The sequence below is a fragment of the Antedon bifida genome, chromosome 10 (assembly GCF_963402885.1).
Source record: "Antedon bifida chromosome 10, ecAntBifi1.1, whole genome shotgun sequence".
NCBI classification, from domain to species: domain Eukaryota; kingdom Metazoa; phylum Echinodermata; class Crinoidea; order Comatulida; family Antedonidae; genus Antedon; species Antedon bifida.
Genome location: NC_136235.1, coordinates 12,053,698 through 12,076,964, shown reverse-complemented (window position 1 = coordinate 12,076,964; position 23,267 = coordinate 12,053,698). Strand labels below are relative to the sequence as shown.

At 34.5% G+C, this 23,267-nt stretch overlaps 3 protein-coding genes and 1 long non-coding RNA gene across 4 annotated transcripts in view; 1 reads left to right on the top strand and 3 right to left on the bottom strand.

The window, feature by feature from the left end:
- Positions 1-3,225, bottom strand: part of LOC144853756 (uncharacterized) — a 59,527-nt gene extending 56,302 nt beyond the window's left edge. The window contains exons 1-2 of the long non-coding RNA XR_013614416.1: positions 3,207-3,225; positions 2,345-2,509 (exon numbers count right to left, since the gene is read on the bottom strand). This is a non-coding gene — a long non-coding RNA (uncharacterized LOC144853756). The remainder of the gene's footprint in view (positions 1-2,344; positions 2,510-3,206) is intronic.
- Positions 3,226-3,942: 717 nt separating this feature from the next.
- On the bottom strand, positions 3,943-8,662 carry LOC144854010 (O(6)-methylguanine-induced apoptosis 2-like). Its single transcript, XM_078711893.1, has 9 exons — positions 8,254-8,662; positions 7,943-8,064; positions 7,189-7,290; positions 6,613-6,795; positions 6,112-6,223; positions 5,731-5,834; positions 5,319-5,383; positions 4,663-4,856; positions 3,943-4,257 (listed from the first exon to the last, which is right to left on the bottom strand). The coding sequence occupies exons 1-9, from the start codon at positions 8,330-8,332 to the stop codon at positions 4,181-4,183; spliced, it is 1,038 nt and encodes a 345-aa protein (XP_078568019.1). The 5' UTR covers positions 8,333-8,662; the 3' UTR covers positions 3,943-4,180.
- A 5,183-nt stretch (positions 8,663-13,845) lies between these two features.
- LOC144854496 (uncharacterized) lies at positions 13,846-16,905 on the top strand. Its single transcript, XM_078712452.1, has 6 exons — positions 13,846-14,030; positions 14,337-14,752; positions 14,981-15,089; positions 15,250-15,311; positions 15,837-16,018; positions 16,876-16,905. Exons 2-6 carry the CDS (start codon positions 14,368-14,370, stop codon positions 16,903-16,905), a joined length of 768 nt encoding a protein of 255 aa, XP_078568578.1. The 5' UTR covers positions 13,846-14,030; positions 14,337-14,367.
- Positions 16,906-19,404: 2,499 nt separating this feature from the next.
- On the bottom strand, positions 19,405-23,147 carry LOC144854378 (uncharacterized). Its single transcript, XM_078712325.1, has 6 exons — positions 23,068-23,147; positions 22,157-22,556; positions 21,693-21,803; positions 21,490-21,551; positions 21,315-21,401; positions 19,405-20,441 (listed from the first exon to the last, which is right to left on the bottom strand). The coding sequence occupies exons 3-6, from the start codon at positions 21,716-21,718 to the stop codon at positions 20,158-20,160; spliced, it is 459 nt and encodes a 152-aa protein (XP_078568451.1). The 5' UTR covers positions 21,719-21,803; positions 22,157-22,556; positions 23,068-23,147; the 3' UTR covers positions 19,405-20,157.
- Positions 23,148-23,267: the final 120 nt, after the last annotated feature.

Below are 23,267 nucleotides of genomic sequence, written 5' to 3'. Positions count from 1 at the left end.
ACTTTACTTAGGAATAGCTGAGGATTTATATTATATGTTTGTAAATAAAACCTATGAAAATACTGCATCAAGCTGATCAAATACAGTAGATCAAAACATTGAACTCTCAACATGTGTTTTATCTTTTTCTTTAAGCTCTGTCTACACTATCATCATACTTTATTTGACAAAATAATGTGATGTGCCCATATATGGACACTGGACATGATGATGTCATATCACCACCATATTTAGGTATATCACTACCATATTTGGGCACAGTTGTTTGTTTGTCAAACTAGTAGAGTAGACAAAGCTTTAGTTACCCTTGTTTTATTTATTTTTTATTTAGTGGATTTCTAAATTTAAAGTAATTCTTTTTCTGAATCATGCAAGCTGACGTCAAGATGAATAGAAAGAAAATGACCGATGACCATCATGCATTCTTTAAAATTTCTACAAGCAAGAGGCAAGAATGATAATTAGAATCGGTCACTATGGTGGTCTACACTAATCATCTCTAATTGTCTTAATTGTTGTTAATTTGGAAATTGATTATAATAAAACAAAAATGTTAGGGAAGTGTGAAAACGAAAACAGTATGAACAAGCACAGGTATTTTCTCCAGCATTATGTTATTCATTATAACCTGTATTACAATCTTATTTAAATACTTTTGAGAAATTACTATAACTATATGAAGTACAATAACAACAATTACAATGAAAGTTTGCATTTACAGCTGCCAAGTCTTGCTGGGGTTATTGACGTGAACACTGATAAATCAGTCAGTATAGTTACGCTCACTGTATATTAAAATAATCAGGAATTCAAACGACATAAATAGCGACATTGCTTTCCACTGGGAGATGACTAAAATATTTATCATAGAATTCAAAGCATCTAAAAGTAATGTTGTTTCTATGAAGTCATAAAAATAGCAAGGTATAAGGGTAGACAGAGTTGAGTTTGATGTGTGTGTATTTTTATTTACTACTAATTTCTGCGGTCTTGATGAAAACTTACCGTGGTAAATAGAAAAATAAGACTTTTATGCATGACCTCAAACCTCATTTTGCGCATATGCATGTTACCCTTGCTATAAGCAATTTCAATAGTTTTAATGAAAACTTTTCGTAGTACTTTTTATGCATTATGTCAAACAGTCCCCAAAAACCACTTGCGACGTGAAAATTGGAAGCAGTTTCGACACCTTGTGATTAGGTTGATTAAAATAGGTTCAAAGAAAACTTTTTGAATTTGTTGTTTTTGTTTCACTCACCATGAGGACAATGGAATAGGCCTTATAAAACACCTAGCATAAGACTTCAGCTAGCCTCTCTACTCTAGGCTAAGTGTGATTGAGACAGAGTTAGTCTGTCTCAGCATGGACCATGGCTCAGGCTAAGCCCAGGTGAGGTAGGCCCTAGCTAGCCTAGCAGCAGCTGGATGGTGTGGTGATGAAATATATAGCCAGAGTATTTAAGATACGTAATTTATAATATAATAACATCTTTTCATCGGGATGTCTTGATTTAGTAAAACAATGAACCAACCTACCACCTGCATTCCACCTCTCTAATTTTGTACAGAAGTTTACATCTGGTTGAGGGCGCTAAACAGATATTTAAAGCAGCAGAGAAATATATATATATAATTATGGCTCTGATTTAAAGTAGTCTGTTGATAATTAACAAGTGGATTAGAATTATTTTTGATATTTTAATGTTGATATGCCACTTTTCTTATGATAAAAGCACTTTTTTTTTTCATTTTTTACAATACAACTTTCTGTATAAAGTTGTAAAATACTGAATTCTGCCTACAAATATGTTATTAAAAGAACTAAATTATTTATGACAAATCATGGTGTATTTATGAATTGGTGAACATTGTAGACTTTTATGCATGACCTCAAACCTCATTTTGCGCATATGCATGTTACCCTTGCTATAAGCAATTTCAATAGTTTTAATGAAAACTTTTCGTAGTACTTTTTATGCATTATGTCAAACAGTCATTGGCTTTTGGTATAACTGTGGACAAATTAATGAGCACCATTTGGTGGCAGCACTCTACACAAAGGGACCCTGTGTGCAATTCTGCCCAGTACTGTAGGCTGCAAGTCACAGGATATTCGTCCACATTTACAGAGCTGTTCATACTTGCCTGGTTGGTTTGACCAAATCAAGTCCAGTGCGAATGGGGCTTTAGTCATTTTATTACAAATACAAGACTTTCTTGATCAAGGTAACGGATAATTTTTCTGGACCACCTGGCTGCTATTTATACTAGATTACTGACTAACTTATACCGCATTTAATCTTTGTATTGAGTCACCTATTATAATTGTAGTAATACCAACCTTGACTTTATCGAAAGATTCAGTAAAAAACTTTTCATTTTCTTCTCAATCAATGAATATTTTTAGATCAAAGAGAACATGAATAATGCCATAATAGCCGACTGGTAGATTTTCCCACCACTGTTGTGCAGCAAATCTGATGACAACCTTATTACTGTAGAATACCTGTAACGTGAAAACAATACATTTCATAGAGAAAGAGGCGGGTATAATTAAAAAAAGCTTTTTGATCATTAGAACATTGAAGGTCTGGGACTATCTGATATAATAGATTATCGCATTATTGTATAAGGTAAGACTTAACCAGTGCTTTTGTGTTCTACACTAGTCCTTGAGTGGTAATATGTTCTATTAATACTGTAATTAAATTGTACAACAAATTTAAGCCACTGAAACGGTATCACAGGTAACTCATTGAAATTAATCCATACAATTGGCGGGTTTCAGGACAGTGTACTCTTGAAACCATCCCCAAAAACCACTTGCGACGTGAAAATTGGAAGCAGTTTCGACACCTTGTGATTAGGTTGATTAAAATAGGTTCAAAGAAAACTTTTTGAATTTGTTGTTTTTGTTTCACTCACCATGAGGACAATGGAATAGGCCTTATAAAACACCTAGCATAAGACTTCAGCTAGCCTCTCTACTCTAGGCTAAGTGTGATTGAGACAGAGTTAGTCTGTCTCAGCATGGACCATGGCTCAGGCTAAGCCCAGGTGAGGTAGGCCCTAGCTAGCCTAGCAGCAGCTGGATGGTGTGGTGATGAAATATATAGCCAGAGTATTTAAGATACGTAATTTATAATATAATAACATCTTTTCATCGGGATGTCTTGATTTAGTAAAACAATGAACCAACCTACCACCTGCATTCCACCTCTCTAATTTTGTACAGAAGTTTACATCTGGTTGAGGGCGCTAAACAGATATTTAAAGCAGCAGAGAAATATATATATATAATTATGGCTCTGATTTAAAGTAGTCTGTTGATAATTAACAAGTGGATTAGAATTATTTTTGATATTTTAATGTTGATATGCCACTTTTCTTATGATAAAAGCACTTTTTTTTTTTCATTTTTTACAATACAACTTTCTGTATAAAGTTGTAAAATACTGAATTCTGCCTACAAATATGTTATTAAAAGAACTAAATTATTTATGACAAATCATGGTGTATTTATGAATTGGTGAACATTGTAGCCGCAGCTTCATGTTTCTTTTTCATTTTAAGTTGAATTCTTTCTGTGTTACTTAAATTATTTGTATTATTAATTGCAATGTATACAGCATTTATTATCATTATTATATTTTCTGTCTATCAATTTTTTAGAATATATCTATTTTAAAATTATATAGACATTTTGAAATGTCTATCAGTTCCCTTTTCTCAATTGATGATTAACAATCTTGTTTTTTTCTTGCATCAGTCTGATCTAGCACCCCAAGGGGAAGGCCCGGCAATCGAGCAGGTACATATCATGGTTGCTATGTTGTTATGTTCTGCTAGGTTCTGTGGTTTTGTTTCTCTTCTCTCTGGCGTTTCTTTTAGCACATAATTTTAACTCCATTAATTTTCTTACAGCATTACACCTTCACATTGTTTCAAACAGGCACCATTTAATGTACAATAATATTAATATTTACAGCAGTTGCATATAAGTTACACATTGTTCGTTTATCAATATATTTTGGAAAAAATATTTCTCTTCTCTTTGGATTAAAGCAACCAGAAATAATTCATTACTTATAGCATTCAGGAGGATCAAAGAAAGCACCTATTTTAGCAATGGAATTATTTTTATTATTAGTTATTTTATTGTTTTTGAAATATTAATTTAAGGGAAAACCCATTTCTTCTGAGCATTGTAGAGAAATGACTGGCGGTTTGCTTGATGACCAGGCCTGTATGTTGCTGAAAAGAAAATGTGAAACAAAAAATGAAAAGACTAAAATTAGCTAATACAGTATGCATTGAAGTACAGATTACATTAGAAAGAGGTGAACAAACTACGAACAAACTCTATTAATGTCTGTGTTTTTATGTAGAATGAATACTCTAGCATTCTCATCAACGAAGACCAAATGTTTGTTACTGCACTAATGTTATATTTGCCACAAATGCATGCAACATTTTTTTAATTTACAATACATATAATAGTATAATCATGGACCTATAAAATTATAGGTATGGTATATTATATTGAGCCTCACATAGGCATATAATAAAGAGATGAAAAGCAATAGTTATTCATTTCGCTTATCACAAGGCAAAACAGTCAACTGTTGACACATGCTTTGCAAAACAGGAGATACATACCTGGGCCTGGGTCAGCTGAGTTCTTAACAGTGTCACCTGTCCATCTACTGGTGTTAGATACAAACATTGAGCTGGACATGTAGTGCTTCTCCTCGCCATTGTAGTTAACAAGTTGGTAGCTACCAGGGCCTGGGTCTGGAAGTGGGGGTGGTAGGGGCATGGCTGGAGCTGAGATACATAGGTAGTGTTTTCGCCTATGAAAAGAAAAATGCAATTTACTGATCTAGTATATGGGGCTTATTTACAGAACATTCAGTTGACCGACGGTATACCTGTCTGTCTACACTGTCAAGCTAGTTCGACCAAAAAAGTGTGATGTACCCAAATACGGTAGTGATAAGCCCAAAATGGTAGTGATATGACATCATCATGTCCATATGGGCACATCACATTTTTTTGTCACATAAATAGTGTAGACAGAGCTTTAGGCCTGGAGCAGTTAAGTATTGACTATGGAAAAATAGTTGCTGGAATTAAGAATGGTGAAAATATAATGTTTGAGAATATTAAAATATGGTTTTGATGAATAAGCACAATAGTGTTTCATTTAAAACAAGACCAAGAATATAACAATAATAAGCTAAAACAATTAGTTAGCTTTTGTTAGTTAGGTTGTTAGATTCTTTTGTATAGCAAATCATGTTCTTGTAACTTACGGCATCAGTGTTTTATTGGCTGGTTCCGGTTCTTCATGAGGTTTGTAATGGCCTGGACCTGGGTTCTAACAGAGAAAAATATAAAAAGTGTGTTTATGTGTACGTATTATTTGAAGGTGATTATAGTAAAATTTCTCCCCTAGTAGTAAGAAAATGAGATTGGAAAAAAACCTCCTTTTCATTCATTCATACACATTTATTCAGTTATTTGACAATAATAACTGGGGCCCGCACTAGAAGCAATAGCTTGTCTCGTGAGGGGCCCTACAATACAAATATGCAAAATAAATAAAAAGAAATACTGTATAAAATAATAAAATAATTTATTTGTGTAGTTGTACTAAGTAAGTCTGTTCATTTATCTTCTGGTAGTATGGAAAGGAAATTGTGAAAACGTCATAAAATCACTTACCAGATTGGTTGTATTGTTCATTGTTCGTTCAGTCGTTGATTTAAAGCAGCTATTAGGAACACGCACTGAATCGTGTAGTAAACTGTCACTTACGTTATACTGATCTGTATAAAGAATACAGTAAGATATTAATATGCATTGTATATTGAATTTCAATTTTTATTTCTATTCTGAAAGTGCTAATAATATATAAGTAATGGGGCAGTGGCTGAGGTATTAGATTCCTGAGAGCAGACTGGCCTGGAGTAGGCCTAGAGCCTCAATGAGGTGCAGACGACGACCCTACAAAAGGATCCTATTAATATACCTTTCTCAACTTTTTTATGATATTGTTTTATACAAAGTAAAATATTTCATCACTGATTTAATTGTAAAACATACTTGGGCCTGGGTAGTTCCCAGGTGGTCTGTGATAATCAACTCTTTTTGATGTTGACCTAAATGATGCCTGAACTTGGCTTCCATAGTGTTTTTTGGTGCTATGACCCGAGATCTGAAAAATAAGAAAATAATAATAAATTCATTTCAGGTACTCCATGGATATCTGGACTTCAAATGTACAGTAGGCCTATTCAGTTGAGCTAACACCTGACTAATTAAAAATGATATTGAATATTCTTATTTGTAAATGTCAGTAACCAATGACCTGTATTTTGTTTTATCACTGACCAATGAATGTCCATCTTTTACTGTAATTTGAACCCATCTTCAAACAATCACTAGTTATTAGGGAGCTTTTGATTTGCGACGAGAAGTGGGTTCTAAACAATGTTCCCTCATGTGCTAAATGAATTAACATGACATAACTAAGCTCTATCTACACTATCAAACTTCATTTTAGTAGTTATTATAACATTTTCATTGAAATTAACATCAGCTCACATCATATTTATTAGGTGCAGGACCGCTAGATGCTTTATTTTCTGCAATGACTGCAATTGGTTTCTGGAAGCTGCTTGTGTTTGTAGTTTTGTTGAAATCGTGCCTGGTGGAGAGGAGACTTGGCAAGTGGTAGGCAGCCGATCCCGGCCCTGGTGTGCCTTTATTCCGAACATTACGGCGTGTCTGAAAAAAAAACCAAGATTTAGTTAAAAAGGATAATTGGGTAAATTTTTCCAGAAGCTGAAGTTCGGTTAAGTCTAGCTGAAAAAAAATTACAAGACACTCTTTTTAATTTAATATCTGATAATCTAAAATTAAAAAGAATATTAAAAATGATATGATGGGTGGAGTTGTAGCTTGGTGGCTAAGATGCTTGGCTATCGAGTCATTTGTTGAAATCCTGTCAGACGTCAGTATTTTTTTTTCAAAACAAAACAATTACTCCACTCTTAAAGATTTGTTTATGTGGAGCATCTTGTTAACAGATTGTCACTTATATATCCGGACAGTGAAAAAATTCCTAAATAAAAAGTTAAAATGCACATGTGTATTATTACATGTTTTACTTAATATTACCTTTGACACAAATCCAACTCCATAACCTTTTTTAGAATATGAGGATTTGTCAGATGTGGCACGATCATGGCTGACGTAAGAACCTGGACCAGGGTTTTCATTCTAAGAAAGAGAATGCAAAAAGAATTAAAAGCAATTCAGATAATTTATTGTCCAATGGGAATTACATACTCACTTCCTAAAGCTCTGTCTACACTATCAAATTAGTTTGACAAAAAAAGTGTGCCCAAATATGGTAGTGATATGACATCATCATTATCATATATGGGCACATCACATTTTTTTTGATAGTGTAGACAGAGCTTAATACAAGTATAAACTATTTATATACTGCATGTTTAAACATTCATTCCTTAGCTCAGTCAACATTTGTATACACTATACACAGATCTATTTACAATTTCTTATAATTGTAATTTGATTATTATAATATGTATAGGTACATTCACACTTTTATTATAAACACATTTTTTTTGGCTTAGAAAAAAAAGAAGAAAAAAAAGAAACTTCATAAAAAAAAACATTTTTTATTATTTAAAAATTAACATAAACGGTGCCATTGTCTTCTGCCCCCCTGAAATGAAAGAGTAAGAGCAGGGAGGTATCCCTGGTAAGAATAATGGTTTTATGTACTGTAATTAATTTAATTCACCATATTCAATCTTCTAAAAAACATAGACATTAATAAAATGTCATGTCATGCAGTTTCTCTTTTCACCTTGTATTTGGCTACCTAGGCCTAGAAGTTACTTACTACATCTTTTTCATGGCTGAACCTCTTAGACTGTGACCCAAAGCCTTTTTTGTCGTTGTTTGGTACGACAATCGTCTGATATTTACTTGGAATTGATGAAGTAGCAGCACTGATTCCTGAACCTATAATAGATTTATAGCTGGTATAATTATTAATAATAAAGGCCTAGGCCCTAAGTAATATAATTTAATTGTGAAGTAATATAATACATTCTCAAAGCATATAGCCTACCTAGGCCCTAGTGTACAAAAAATAATAAATATATTTATAATAGGCCTATAATTCAGATGGATGGATGGGCACTTGCTTACCTTTATGAATCCTGCCAGATTGTATGTGACCTGAAAGTCTTCGATAGTTTGGATCCAAAACTTGGACACTGTCTGCCATCACAAAAACTAAAAACTGTAAGTCTATAATGCTTAGGCCTACAACTCTTCCTGCTCAGTGCTGGACCGTCACGACCTTCAACAAGTCTCTTTACCCCCACACAACAAGCTGGCCTTTTTCGTAAGGCTAGGCCTAGCTTAGGCTAGCTAGTAGGCCGGATAGATGGAGCTTTATTTATATGCTTGCTCTAAAGGAATCGTACCATAACTTGAAGGAATAAACAATTGGGTTAATCAATTATCTGATTACAGCCTTTTAACCACATTATTAATTCTTAAAACAACTCATTTACCACGCTACAATCAATCAGGAAATTTTCCTCGCGATCGAAACCACATCAATAATAATACACGTTTCCATAGGCAACACATGTTGATATTATACAGCGCCCTCATCGCGATGTCAATTGTTAAATTTTCCAGAACTTTTAAAATTTGTCTGTGAATAGCAAAGAACATGGTTCGTTTGTGGATAGGAATGTCCTCTCTTTCATCATCGGCGCAACAGGTCCTCACTTCGGCGCGTTAACAAACATTTAACAGGAATTTAAAGACAACAATTCACACATTTTTAAATATTTAAATGGTTCGCCTATGGGCTCTGTTTATATTGACCAACAGAATACGGATTTTAAAACCGTATTTTTGGAAGAAAGGTATATTTTTAAACCGGCGATTTTAATTTGAGTCAAAATTAGTCTGCAACATGATTGTTGTTATATCAAATCACTTGGCCCAGCTACAGTGATTAAGTTCACTTATGTTGACCCTGGTCTCCCCAATTTCAGCTGTTTTTGTTATGTATATATTATTGAAATAGACCGAATAAATAATGAAAAAAAATGAACATCGCCGTTTCCAAATAAAACTGTTCTTTTTATTTTTTTTTCTATAAAAGTCTAAAATAGAATTGCTCAAAATTCTGATTTTCTAAAAACAATTTCCAGTATAGAGGCACTCTGTATAACAAAGGTTTTCACACCAATCTAACAATTGATTTTAACTTTATTGTTGTTTACTCAAGTTTATCACAATAGTTTTATTGTCATTATTAAAATTCATTGTTTATAATCTACCAAACAAATATTTTTGTTAGCATAATTATTAGCATCAATATCGTTGTAAATTTTCTTCCCTTTTTATAAACCATTCTTTTAATAATGCATTCATGCATTTAAAATGTAATATTCTATTCAAAATGGATAGCACACTATTTAAAATATGTAGTACATTGTACACTACATGTTTATATTTACATCACTAACTATCTTAAGATCAACATTATTCAAATCCACATAGGTCTATACTCAAAACGTGGAATTTTGTTTGTATTCGGTTACTAAGCGCATTTTAATGCACATTTTTCGCTTCAATTCGCATAATTATTATTTTTTAAAAACATCGTAAAAAATGTATTATCTTGTTTACTCGGGGCGAGACAAAAGTTACCAACATCATGGATTAACGAATCTACATAGTCTTTAATCCATTCCAAAATTGAATAAAGCAACACATTTTATATACCCATAACTGGGAAATATACGTGACTCGAATGTAAAGTAGAACATACAAAAAGTAATTTATCAATATTTAGTAGATTTTTTTAATAAACGTGTATTTAAACAATTACAAATTATTAATATTATACATACCTGGACAGCATGCCATCCGGTAACTTAATATGAGAATTGAATAGACGTCGGGTACTTCAAAGTTAAAGTGACAGCGACGAATTCTAATTTTCTCTCCCATCCTTAATTCACCGTCACGATATACCCAGGAAACGCGTTTCTGCTAATAAAAACGACCGAAACGGAGGATGACGCAACCCGTGCGTCAACACAGTTTTGCGACGCGTTCAATCCAGAAAAAAACATTCAGACATTTCATTTACAGACAAAAAAGTGAATTTGTAGCAATGGTTATTTTATTAATTCTTTCGTTCAATATACCATTTGACAGAAAAATGGGGTTGTTGAATGGAGGTAATTCTCCACGTTTGGAATGGGGAGGGGGTTTATTCACAAGGGAGGGTAGGTCGTTGAAGTCACAGTATAGGCCTATGCCTACCAAATCGTAATCAGTCTGATTGGACATTTCAGAAATTTCCCAAATTTTCTGGAAGATGTCAAAGAATAAAAGGTGAAAATCAGGCATGCAAAGAAACACATTGTAGGCCTATTGCTTACAAGTATAAAAGGCATAACGTTTGTTATTCTTACGTAATAGGCCTACAACATATAACATTCGCGATTCTACTGCGGTGCATGTTACGTTCAAGCAGCGACTCTAATTAAATATACAATATATTGGTGTTTATTAAAACCATAGATTAACTATTTTTGCATAAATTACCAACGGCTCTCGTGTGTGCACATGTCTTAAAAAGTACAATTACCAAAGTGACGTCACAGCGATTGTGCTTGTATGTAGCTTAGCGAAAAGTAAGTAGGCCTAAATTCGATCATGTCTAACTCTACGTATAAACACAGGAAAAGGGGTGTATTCTAACAAAACTTCGAACGTATGTATAGGCTGGTGTTCCTGTAGTATATTAAGTCAACAATGTAAAATGGTTTAAATTTAAATGTTACTATATTATGATAAACATATGACAACCATCGTGTCCAGATTCATACTGCGCATGCTCTCCTTCACTCCGGAGGACGTCACATGTTAGTGCGTTTCCCGATGCACGCCGAACCTGAAACACAGTGCAATGTTCGATTGAAATGCAAAGACGAAAGCAATCAACCCGACACGAACAGTCTTAGAACTTTTCAGTGTCGGGTCAGCTAATTCACTTTTCTTCAAGCAGGCTGGGCTACCGTTGCGTCCATAGATTTGTTTCGATGAACGCATATGCTTCTCTGAATATAATTTAAATAATAGGAAACAAAAAAAGTATTAAAATAAAATGTGTAACAAAACAAAAGACATGCTTCTCTACAAAAACAAAGGCCGGGTGAACAACCAAAGAAAGGGTAGGCCTATTGCAAATTCCGCAAGGACTCTTTGATCACCGACATGTATTATGTTTTTGATAAACACAACAACTGAATACCGATACACCCGCCCCCTTCGAATAAACGCCCCCATAGAACATCATTTGGAATATACGCCACCTCAAATAAACGCCCCTGTTCAAACAAAGCTCTAAACAAAAATAGAAACTAATTTCACAATTTTGAGTAAACCATAGTACCTGTAAACATCCAGCAAAATTAATAATCCTTGATTATAGCTATCAACTCTTAACCCCGCCATGCATTTCACCCCTCCCTTATGTACGGACCAGGGGGTATATTTGCGCAACCAAATTATAAACATTTTTTAGAAATAACTAATATACCGTACTAGTAAAATCATTATCATCTGCTCCAGATGCCCACTTCTACACCCTCAACGTGTATGTCGTTAAACCCGATCCAGACGTTGCAATTAACGTTGCACATTTCAGATATAATCCTCTGTTTTTCTTCTGTATTCACACAGTCGCTAAACTTTACATACTTTAAAAGAATCAAACCAGTTGAGAGGGTTCTCAAATAATCTGTAGCATTTGCGACCAAAAGGATGCCACAGATCCGGGCAAACAGCACCTGTAATATGATTTTAAAATAAATATTTGTTTGCTATTTACAAAAAGCCTACGGGTAAGTCGAAATAAATATTCGCAATTCGTAATAATTCTGTCTTAAATTAAAGAGATATTTCCATGTTATATTACTTTAATAAATGACAAAATGGGCAAATATAAGAAGAAAGTTGTAAATCATCAAACGACGAACGTTCAAAAGCATTATTTAAAAAAAATAAAATGGGAAAGATGAAATAAACCACGAAATAGCCTAAAAAACGAATAAATTGACCAAGACAACAGAAAAAGTCCGAAAACGGAATCTCACAACACCACACTGTTTCACTAACTTGTCAGGACAAGCTGTATTCACAAGTGTCATAGTGATGTGAGCATCAGACTATCCTGCCTAACAAACAATAAAATGAATAAAATGTATATGAAAAAGTAATGAATTCACACAGAACGAAACAAATGAGTCTTCAAGTGAGCTTTGGAGATCGAAACGGAGGGAGACTCACGAATCACTAAAGGCAAAGAGTTCCACAATTTTGGAGCAGCGACCACGAAAGATCGCTCCCCACATGACTTCAATCTACAACGTGGATAGTCAAGAGTGGTTAAGTCAGACGTTGACCGGAGGGAACGAGTACAGGTCGCCGAGCGAAACTTGATTAACTCAGAAATATACGCTGGGGACAAAATGATGAATGGATTTGAAGACAAATAAAAGAACTTTGAAAACAATACGCTTTTCAACGGGGAGCCAGTGGAGACGACGGAGAACGGGGTGATATGTTGAAATTTAGGTGTCCGAGTGACGAGACGGGCAGCACTATTCATTATTAGTTGAAGTCTTCTAATAGAGGTTTGAGGCAATCCATAAAGAACTCCATTACAATAGTCTAATCTGGATGTTACTAGGGCATGCACTAGCTTTAATGTGCATCCTCGTTTAAGAAACGTCTAACTACCCTGATGTTCCGGAGTTGAAAAGATACTGCTCGGCTAATATTGGTGATATGCCTATTCATGGATAAAGCGGAGTCAAATGTTACGCCGACATTACGTACCTCAGACGATGGAATGACACAGGCGTCTCCCACACGAATGGTTTCAATTATGGGCATGTTTGCATGACGTTTGGGCTATATGTAAAGGACTTCAGTCTTATCGGTGTTACAGCGATATAAAGCTTGGTTCCCACTAGCGACGCAACGTAACACAACCTACGCAACGTAAGAAAATGCTCTTCCAATAATTGTGTTTGCCCCCGCCTGCGTGAAATCAAACCTGTTTTTGGGCGTCAATGTTAGCATGCCGTAGACTTTGACCTGGTTTACCCCGCGTTTGCAGCACTGTTGCGTCGTCGGTTCCCACTTGTGATCACGCAATACAGCACTTTGCGTCAATACGTTGCGTCGCTAGTGGGAACCAAGCTTAAGAGAGAGACATTAAGAGCCACACGGAGCCCCGGAAGACGAAATATACATTATAGTTAGTCGCTTTAAAACATTTTTATTTTCATCAGGAAATATCATACTTCCCGACAAACATGACTAATCACGGTGGATTTCCTTTAAGGTCAGATCATAAGGAACAACTGCGAGTTTGCGTCGTGTAACTTCTTCCGTTTTAGTCATTCTGGAAATTCCATGAAATCGGCTACAGCGAACGATCGCGTATAGGACGTATACTTAACTGGAATTACTGACTAAATACTTCGTATGCGGCTGTTAACACTTGCTTTTTTATTTGTACAGACCTAAAAGTAATGAAATTATTTAATAGGCCTATAAGCGTGGTTCCCACTAGAACGCAACGCACGAGACGTCTTGACGCAAAGTGTTGTATTGCGTAATCACAAATGGGAACACATTTATTGTATTTTTCTATTTCACACGTTCACAAATTTTGGAAGCCATCGCTCTGATCCTTATCGGACTATTATATTTTGTTCTGACGAGTTGAACTGCTTGGTGAAAGTTGTGTTAACGCTGACGCTTATATATTATACGACTTGAGACGTTGTTTTGAAACGCTAAACTTCCATCACATAAACAGCAACCAGCACAAGAATCCATCTGTTGGCAAGAAAATACCATTCTTCCAAAATACGGTAAAAACCGTATTATGTTGGTCAATAGAAATGTACCCTTGGGTTGGTCACTACCTCTGGAGAACAATTTGAATGTTTAACAAATCTGTGAATTGTTGTCTTTATCTGGGTCGCCTATTCCTTTCCAATCCTTACTCTAAGTAAGGTACTTGTTCTATTGGGATTTTGATGATATTTAATTTTGATTAGGAAAATCACAATTGCGCCAATGAACTTTTCATACCATAACATGTTGTTTGTTTGTGTCTGTGTTACTTGCATAAATTTATATTTACTAATATTATGACTGTAATGAATATTTTTCAGAGCTCTTTTCAATAAAAACAAATAGTTAGCCATGGACAGATTTCAGAAAGTCACTGTATCACAACTTTTACTTGAGCCAAAATTAAAGAAAATGGCAGTTGACATCAGGAGGTGGAGATCCACTGTTTCATGTGAAAACGGTTCTTATGTTCCCCCCAGAATTGTTGTTTTTGGACAGTCCGGATTTGGAAAAAGTTCATTTTTAAATAGCTTACTTTGGGTTTCAAAATTTCAAAGTAAAGAGTCACCTGGTGAGTTTGTTCAAGAGGTGCCTTCTTCTCGCAAGGGAGGACAGCATGGAGGCGGAAATACGAATCAACTTAGAATAGTTGAAATTGGAAATTTGGATTTTGTTGATACAAGAGGATATCCTGCTGGAGCAAAGGATGCCTATGGCGAAATCTACCGTATTTGTAGTAAGTTAGAAATTTCGAAAAGTATAAATAATAAAAAAATAATATCATCATGTCTTTGGTCCGCTATATATATTCTTAAAGGGCTAACATTAATATCATATTTGCCAACATGTTGGATTAAATGCTATTGAGATTTTTGACTACTCTTTTTTACTACTTCTTCTTTTTTAAACACATTATTAATTTTTGTTTTTATAAAGACACATTAAAGATACATTTTGTATTTAGATGGATACCGCAATTATAAAAGTGATGTATCTTGGAAGCCGAAAGCAAATTGGTTTAACTTCTTGGAAGTGCCTGTTAAACCAATGGACTTTCCTGTACTTCTTGTTAGGTAGGCCTAATTATATTTTGTTACTATACTGTAACTACAGTAGTAATAAGATATTGATACATATATTAATGACAATATAAGTTATCATTTTTCAACAAAACAAAAATGATTTAAGAAGAGTAAGCATAACTGATCATGATGACATTTTACACTTTCACAGTTCAAAAGACCCAGATTACACAGTTTTGGAGAGAGTAGTAGGCTATATAAAGGCTGCATCAGGTAAAATATTGTCTACCATTCTATTATCTCCAGATAAAATTGGTTTAGTTATAAAACCTATGCCTATTTTAATAGAATATTCTTCTTTGTCATAATAATGTCAAAACAAGAGATACCAGAAGGGCAAGAGACTGAAATGCACTCAATACTCACTGGTTTCGGTGAGTATCTTCAGTGGCTCTTCCCCCACCCCCCTTTAAACTGACCTTGAGCTGTGGTACTATTATTTAGTCAATACGGTTACCGAGTCTGTGAGTGTTATGTGAAATTTAAAAACATTAAGAAACTGTAAGTTTTAGCAATGCTCTTGGAAAATCAGGTACTTACCTTTATTATTATAATGATGAGCCATAGGCCTAATCAAAGTTTTGAAACAGATTTTATATTAAAAAGATTTCTTGTAGGCCTATTGAAATTCACGTAGCTGTCAACATATTGCTATTTCTCCATCATTGATTGACAGAAAACAAACCTCTTTATCATTAAACCTATTAAAACGGGTCATATTTATTTTTTACTTAAAAGGTGCGTCATTGGCACTATTTGTAGAAAACTATCTGATTGACGATGAGGGTGAAGGTCCAACTGCAGATGATTTGGATTTGAAAAAACACCTCGATTTGTGTAAAGTGATTCAGACAATCCAACAAGAGTATGACGTACGTCAAAGGGTTGTAGTCGAAAGCAAACTAAGTTGGTGTGATTTCGTGAAGAGAATTGTTATATTTGTATTGTTTATACTATTATTTATACTGCTGTTGCGTATTTTGTTATACTTAATCGGGTACTTTATAGGTGAGTCGGTTCGTATGGTACTGATTTAACTTGGAAGCCAGAAAAAAATAAAAAAAGAGTATGACGTACATCGACAGGCTGTAGTCGAAAACAAAATAAGTTGGTGTGCTTTCGTGAAGCGAATTGTTTGATTTGTATTGTTTATCTATATATAAATTATGGTTAATTCTGACATAGGCGAGCACAATGCAAAAACTTCGGTACAAATCTCCTCCATGGATACCTACCTTATCTATCTCAGATGTACCGCGAAACGTAGATTTGATAACATTAGTTTTCACATCGACGCTATTGTTCCATATTTCTATCTTAGGAAGATATTATAAAGGGTTTTATAAGAAATTTTCAATCGGTAAATTTTAACTCTACGCGCGGTAAGTAATTTCCGGGTTCACGGTAAGGTGCGTCAATCACCTTGCAAGTTCCCTGCATGGTTGGTTTCAACCAGGGAGTTGTAAAACAACTCCCTGTTTCAACTGAGTTGGTGCTTGGTGGCGAGAGTCATTTTGGTTTTTTGTTTATTTTCGGACCGCGCGTGTGAAGGTATAGTACTGTAGTACATAAAGATCAAATTAAATACATTCATAAAACATAGGAGTATTATTGTGGGAAATAATTATATAAAATTACATCGAGAGAATTGATGATAAGAGCTTTTGTTTAAGATCGAATGAAACCCCGATAGCCGAGTTGTTGAGTAAGCTGCCAGGACTCATGGATGGATACTTCTGCCCATATTGCAAGCCGTTTAAAACATCTTTGTTCTTAGGCCAAAACGACTCACTGTGTCGCGGAATAATGTATTAACTATACCGATTAGAATGGTATTTATTTGAATAAACGCCCGGAACACCTCCCCAATAAAACATCAATTAAAATAATTATCGCCACTCTACGCCCCACCCCCCCCCCCCCTTTCCCATCCAAATACCATCTAATTAACGCCCATCCACATTTATACACACAATATTGTATTATATTTATAACACAATTATACTATTTTTTAGTAGATTTCATTAACATTTGTTAATTCTTTTTTACCACTTTTCATATCTACAATAAACACTATACGTAAAACGCTATTAATCATCTAAGACACTGTGAAACAGGTTAGTGAGTAGGTTTAGTTTTACGAATATCAAAAGCATTTAAATAATGGTAACCGATCGAAATCGTCCAGGCCAGAATGTCCTTCTAAAACTTTTTACCCGAGTCATTATCATTCCGAGAACCATGGTCTACACTTTCTAGTACTATTATAAATGATCTTTATAGATCTATTAGATGTAGAACCGAGAGATATAAAAGATCCTTTGTTCCTTACTCGATCAGGTTGATAACGCTGAATAATAATAATAATAAAATAAGAATAATAATAATAATAATAGGCCTACTCAATCTATTCTAATCATTTAATAAATCTCTAATATATATATATAATAACTACTTAAAAAGTAAAAGTAAAGTACTCACTCATTGTGACTTAAAACATGGTATGATGTCATCTACAATTTCTTCTTAAAGACGATAATGTCATTTAAGTTTCATCTAAAAACTAACTATGCTCATCTTTAAGTTTTGCGATGAAGTCATGATTGGTACCCCCACATATCCTGTAAGATAATAATGAATAAGGGTGCCTTTTCCACATTTGGCAGTCAGTTTTAATCAATTAATAAGTACTCTGTTCAATTCCAGTACTTTGTAATGTATTCTGTGTATTCACTTATTTAAGAATCAAGTGTTTTTATATGCGACTCTGCTGCATCTTTTCACTTGCAATAAAAATTGTACAGGTTAATTTTAAATTCTTAGTTTGTTGTCTGTTTTATCATCGAGTTGAACAACAAAACTAGCGTAATTCGAGGCCATTGTGTATCCCCGACGAGGGGGATAGAAACCATGTAGGCCCTCTCCCCTTGCTGGCGACACCACCAACTAATACATGGTTTCACAATTCAGTAAAGTTCTGTAAACACAAAAAATAACCGATTTATCAAATTATTGGGTTGTTCAGGGGTGGGGTAATTTCTGTTAGTCCTTTTGGTTCAAGTAATGTTGTTATTTTGCCAGATTTAAACCGTATACCTTCCAACCAATCAAATATCAGAAAACCTGTCCTTTTTAGTTTTTTATATAGAAATCTAAAATAGAATTGTTTAAAATTCTTATTTTCAACGTAGGAAAAAAAAAGTCAAGGCTGGAAAAACACTTGTCTACTTCTTTCTGCAAGTTTGCCCCCTATAGCAGACAAGATAATATATAGAAACACACCGAGGGACACACAAGCTTCGGCTTTATAAGTCTCAACATCAAGTAAATCAAGTAAATAAGTGGGAGAAACCTTCTCATAACAAAGGTTATCACACCAATCTAACTTTACAATTGATTGTAACTTTATTGTTGTTTACTCAGGTTGATCACAATAGTTTTTATTGCATTATTAAAATTCCTTGTCTATGAGCTACCAAATAAATAATTTATAATGTTAGCATTAGGCCTATGCATGGTTAGCATTAGGCCTATTGGTTAGCATTAGGCCTATACATGGTTAGCATTAGGCCTATGCATGGTTAGCATTAGGCCTATTGGTTAGCATTAGACCTATACATGGTTAGCATTAGGCCTATGCATGGTTAGCATTAGGCCTATATATAGTTAGCATTATGCCTATTGGTTAGCATTAGACCTATACATGGTTAGCATTAGGCCTATGCATGGTTAGCATTAGGCCTATTGGTTAGCATTAGACCTATACATGGTTAGCATTAGGCCTATGCATGGTTAGCATTAGGCCTATATATAGTTAGCATTATGCCTATGCATGGTTAGCATTAGGCCTATTGGTTAGCATTAGACCTATACATGGTTAGCATTAGGCCTATGCATGGTTAGCATTAGGCCTATTGGTTAGCATTAGGCCTATGCATGGTTAGCATTAGGCCTATGCATGGTTAGCATTAGGCCTATTGGTTAGCATTAGGCCTATGCATGGTTAGCATTAGGCCTATGCATGGTTAGCATTAGGCCTATGCATGGTTAGCATTAGGCCTATGCATGGTTAGCATTATGCCTATTGGTTAGCATTAGGCCTATACATGGTTAGCATTAGGCCTATGCATGGCTAGCATTAGGCCTATATATAGTTAGCATTAGGCTATACATAGTTAGCACTAGGCCTATGCATGGTTAGCATTAGGCCTATACATGGTTAGCATTAGGCCTATACATGGTTAGCATTAGGCCTATGCATGGCTAGCATTAGGCCTATACATAGTTAGCATTAGGCCTATACATAGTTAGCATTAGGCCTATACATGGTTAGCATTAGGCCTATGCATGGTTAGCATTTGGTTAGCATCAAAATCGTTCGTCGATGTATTTTGATACTCTTGTCAAATCGCCCTTTTTATAAACCATTCTTCTAATAATACATTCATGCATTTAAAATGTAATATTCTATTTAAAATGGATACCACACTACTATTTAAAATATGTAGTACATTATTATGATACATGTGTACATTTACACCACTATTATTATAACTATCTTAAAGATGTATTGTCCCTTGAAACACAAAAAAATGAAGGTCAAAATATTATAAATTTAAATTGGCCATATCAAAGTGATATTAAAGTTATTCACTTTAAGTCGAAAATTCAAGCCAAAAGCAACAAGTTTACGTAATTAACAGGTAAATTAGTTTGATTACATTTCGTCTGGAAAATCGTCGCGAGCGAAAGTAAACAAAGATTTCAAACCACGAGTACGCATTATGCATATGCTAATTACGATTGTTTACAACTCGTCACGGTTGAGAAGGTATTTTCACACAGATCGTGAGGAAGTTTTATGATTATGCATACAGAGTAGCCAAACAAGCGCGTTTCATTATGGGATATGTTTTGATCGAAAACTTTGACTGGAAGTCTGTATTTCAGTTAAACGATTTTTTTTTCGACAAATTTTTGGTGATAGTTAATAACTATTATGATACTTCAAAATGACCCACCTTTTTTCGAAATCTGTTATTTTTAATTTTTTTTGGAATTAGTAAAAGGGCCAATACATCAACATTAATAAAACTGCCAGTAGGACCAATGCACCGGCCGCCAATAGCGACTGCCATGGCATAAGCATAATAGTCTGCTCGTAGGCCCTCCAATCTGGTTTGCTCTCGACTACAGCCTGTCGCTGTACGTCGAACTCATGCTGGATTGTCTGAATCACTTTACACAAATCGGTGTGTTTTTTCAAATCCAAATCATCTGCAGTTGGACCTTCACCCTCATCGTCAATTAGATAGTTTTCTACGAATAGCGCAACTGATGCACCTATAAAATACAATAAAGTAATATTATATATAAAGCTCTGTCTACATCAATCTACTTTGACAAAAAAAACTGTGATGTGCCCAAATATGGTAGTGATATACCCAAATATGGTAGTGATAGGACGTCATCATATCCATATATGGGCACATCACATTTTTCTGTCACATAAAGTTTGATAGGAACAGAGCTATAGACTACTGCTGTATACTAGATGAAATACTAGAACAAGAAATAATAAAAATAATTTTATAATAATATTATACGATTTGAGAACTATTGTGAAGGGAAAGCTCTTGACACTGGTATTTTTTATATGAATTTTTTTATTGTTGAAAATGGTGAGTGGTTTAAGCCTACATATTATTTATGATATATAAAATATTGATAATAAAGATATTAATATTATGAAAAGGCATCTAAACATTGGAACTGATACATTGATGAGTATAACATGATAAATAGTGAATTATGTTGATGTCTGAATGAAATTAAATTTATGATGATTGACGAGAAAATGATGATAAATATAATAAATAAATAATTAAAATGAAAAATCAAATCTTAACGATCGTTCATGGTTAAAGTTCAGGGCCGTCAGCATTGAGGCAGACGAGGCACTCGCCTCGTCTGAAATTATTAATTTTCACCACCCACCCCAATTCCCCAGCACAGATCGTTATATTTTATATAAATAATTGTATTTAAAGCATCTTTGGCTCGCCTTGAAGTTACAGCAGTAAAGTCTTCCACTGTTTATACTTTGATATTTATTAAGTTAAAAACAAAGAACAAGAAATAACAAAGGTTAAGTTTTACCACTCCCCCCCCCCCCCCAAAAAAAATAGTCAAACATAATTGGAGATTTAGACTCACCGAGGCTTGTGACGTAAGAGTGCATTTGAGTCTGGTCTTTCTCCGACATCTTCTGTTTCGACGTCACAACAATGACAGGAATGCACCCTGAATCATATTATAATATCATTATCAAACCATCTTTAATTCGGAATTCATATTCATATAGTAATAACATAATAGCATAATATTTTACCTGAGGCAGCCTTTATGTTGGCTATCACTCTCTTCAAATCAGAGTCATTTGGAATTTTTGTACTAAAAAAAAATTATAATGTTTTATTTACGTTATTATGTTTATATTACTAGACAAGGAGGCACGTGATACAATTTTGAACAGTGCCAGTAAATTCTCTTTTGCAGTACTGATGAACGGTCTATAATTAATTCAATAAATACCTAACAACGAGTACTGGAAAGTCCATCGGTTGACCAGGCGGTTTCAAGTAGTCCAAACAATAATAATTTTTTCCTCCCAAGTTACATCTGTAATAAAGTCTCTGTATCCATCTGAATGAATAAAAATAGTTGTGTTGTTCAAAGTTAATTTGGGATTGTTTTAGCGCTGTTTAGCATGTTGTGTACAAGCTCGTAGCTCTTCTCCGACCCTTATTGCTAGCAATAAATAGGCTCATGAAACTTCATTATCAGGCACATTTCATCTATTGCCATGACTAAAACAGTCTCTTTAGTAGCCACATCCACACCTTTTTCAGTCCATGAGCCTCCTTTTGCGCACACCCTTTGAACATCCGAATTCCCCCCACTCCCAAACCTCAATCGTATAGATAAGACATGGATATAACGTTAAAGTATAATTACAAATAAGTCTTAGGCCTTATACTTTACAGTTGTAAACTTACTAAAAATACGGTAGATTTCATCATAGGTATACTGTGCTCCAGCAGGATATCCTCTTGTATCAACAAACTCCATGTTATCAATTTTAACCTTTCGAAGTCGATTTGTATTTCCTCCGTCTCCTCCGTTCTGACGAGAAGAAGGAACCTCTGGAATAAACTCACCAGGAAACCCAAAGTAAGCTATTCAGAAAAGAACTTTTTCCACATGCGTACTTTCCAAAAACAACAATTCTGGGAAGCACATATTTACTTTCACCAGGAACACCAGTACTTTTCCATTTCCTAACGTTGTCTACAATTTTTATTAATTTTAGCTCAGCAAATGGTGAAGGTGAAGGTATCGATGTCACAGTGTTTTTCTGAAATTCAGTGTGGCAAATTTCGTCCATGGCTGATTATTCTAAATCGGATCAAAAATCGAAACTCTGATTTTAAAAATATACAGTCACATAAAAGTAAAAGGACAGTATTAAAAATGAAGTAAAAGACAATCAAATTTTGCTTGAATATGAACTTACGAAAAGTCAATGTGGAATGAATATGTGTGAAAAACATACATGTGATGTGTATAAAAAAGCATGGATTTTAAAATGTGCAATTTAAATTATCCCACCACTGATATGATAGGCCTAAATTAAAAATTATGCCGGGAAATTAATTTATAGATCGACTAATTGGAAAGCAAAAACAATTATATAGAATCTTTGCTTGCACCTGTCTGCAGTATATAGGGCAGATTAGTGCACATAGACTGATACAAATACGCCTACAGTAAGAAAAAAAATACATTTAGGCCTTATGCCCGGTCTATAACCTATCAGTATCATAGTCATAGTCATAGTCATAGACAAATTTGCACGCTCATCTATTGTTAAAACCGTAGAATATTTTCTATAGGCCTACAACATTACCTTTAGGTCTGTATAAAAAAATGCAAGCCGCGTACGGAGGTATTAGTATTAATTTCAGTTAAGTATACAAGATCTTTTGCTGTCACCGATTTCTGGGAATTTCCAGATATGACTAATATTATAAACGGAAGTTAGAACGACGCAAACTCAGTCGATTGATAGACCTATTCCGCCCTCTTCGCGGATCGAGTGTTTAGAAG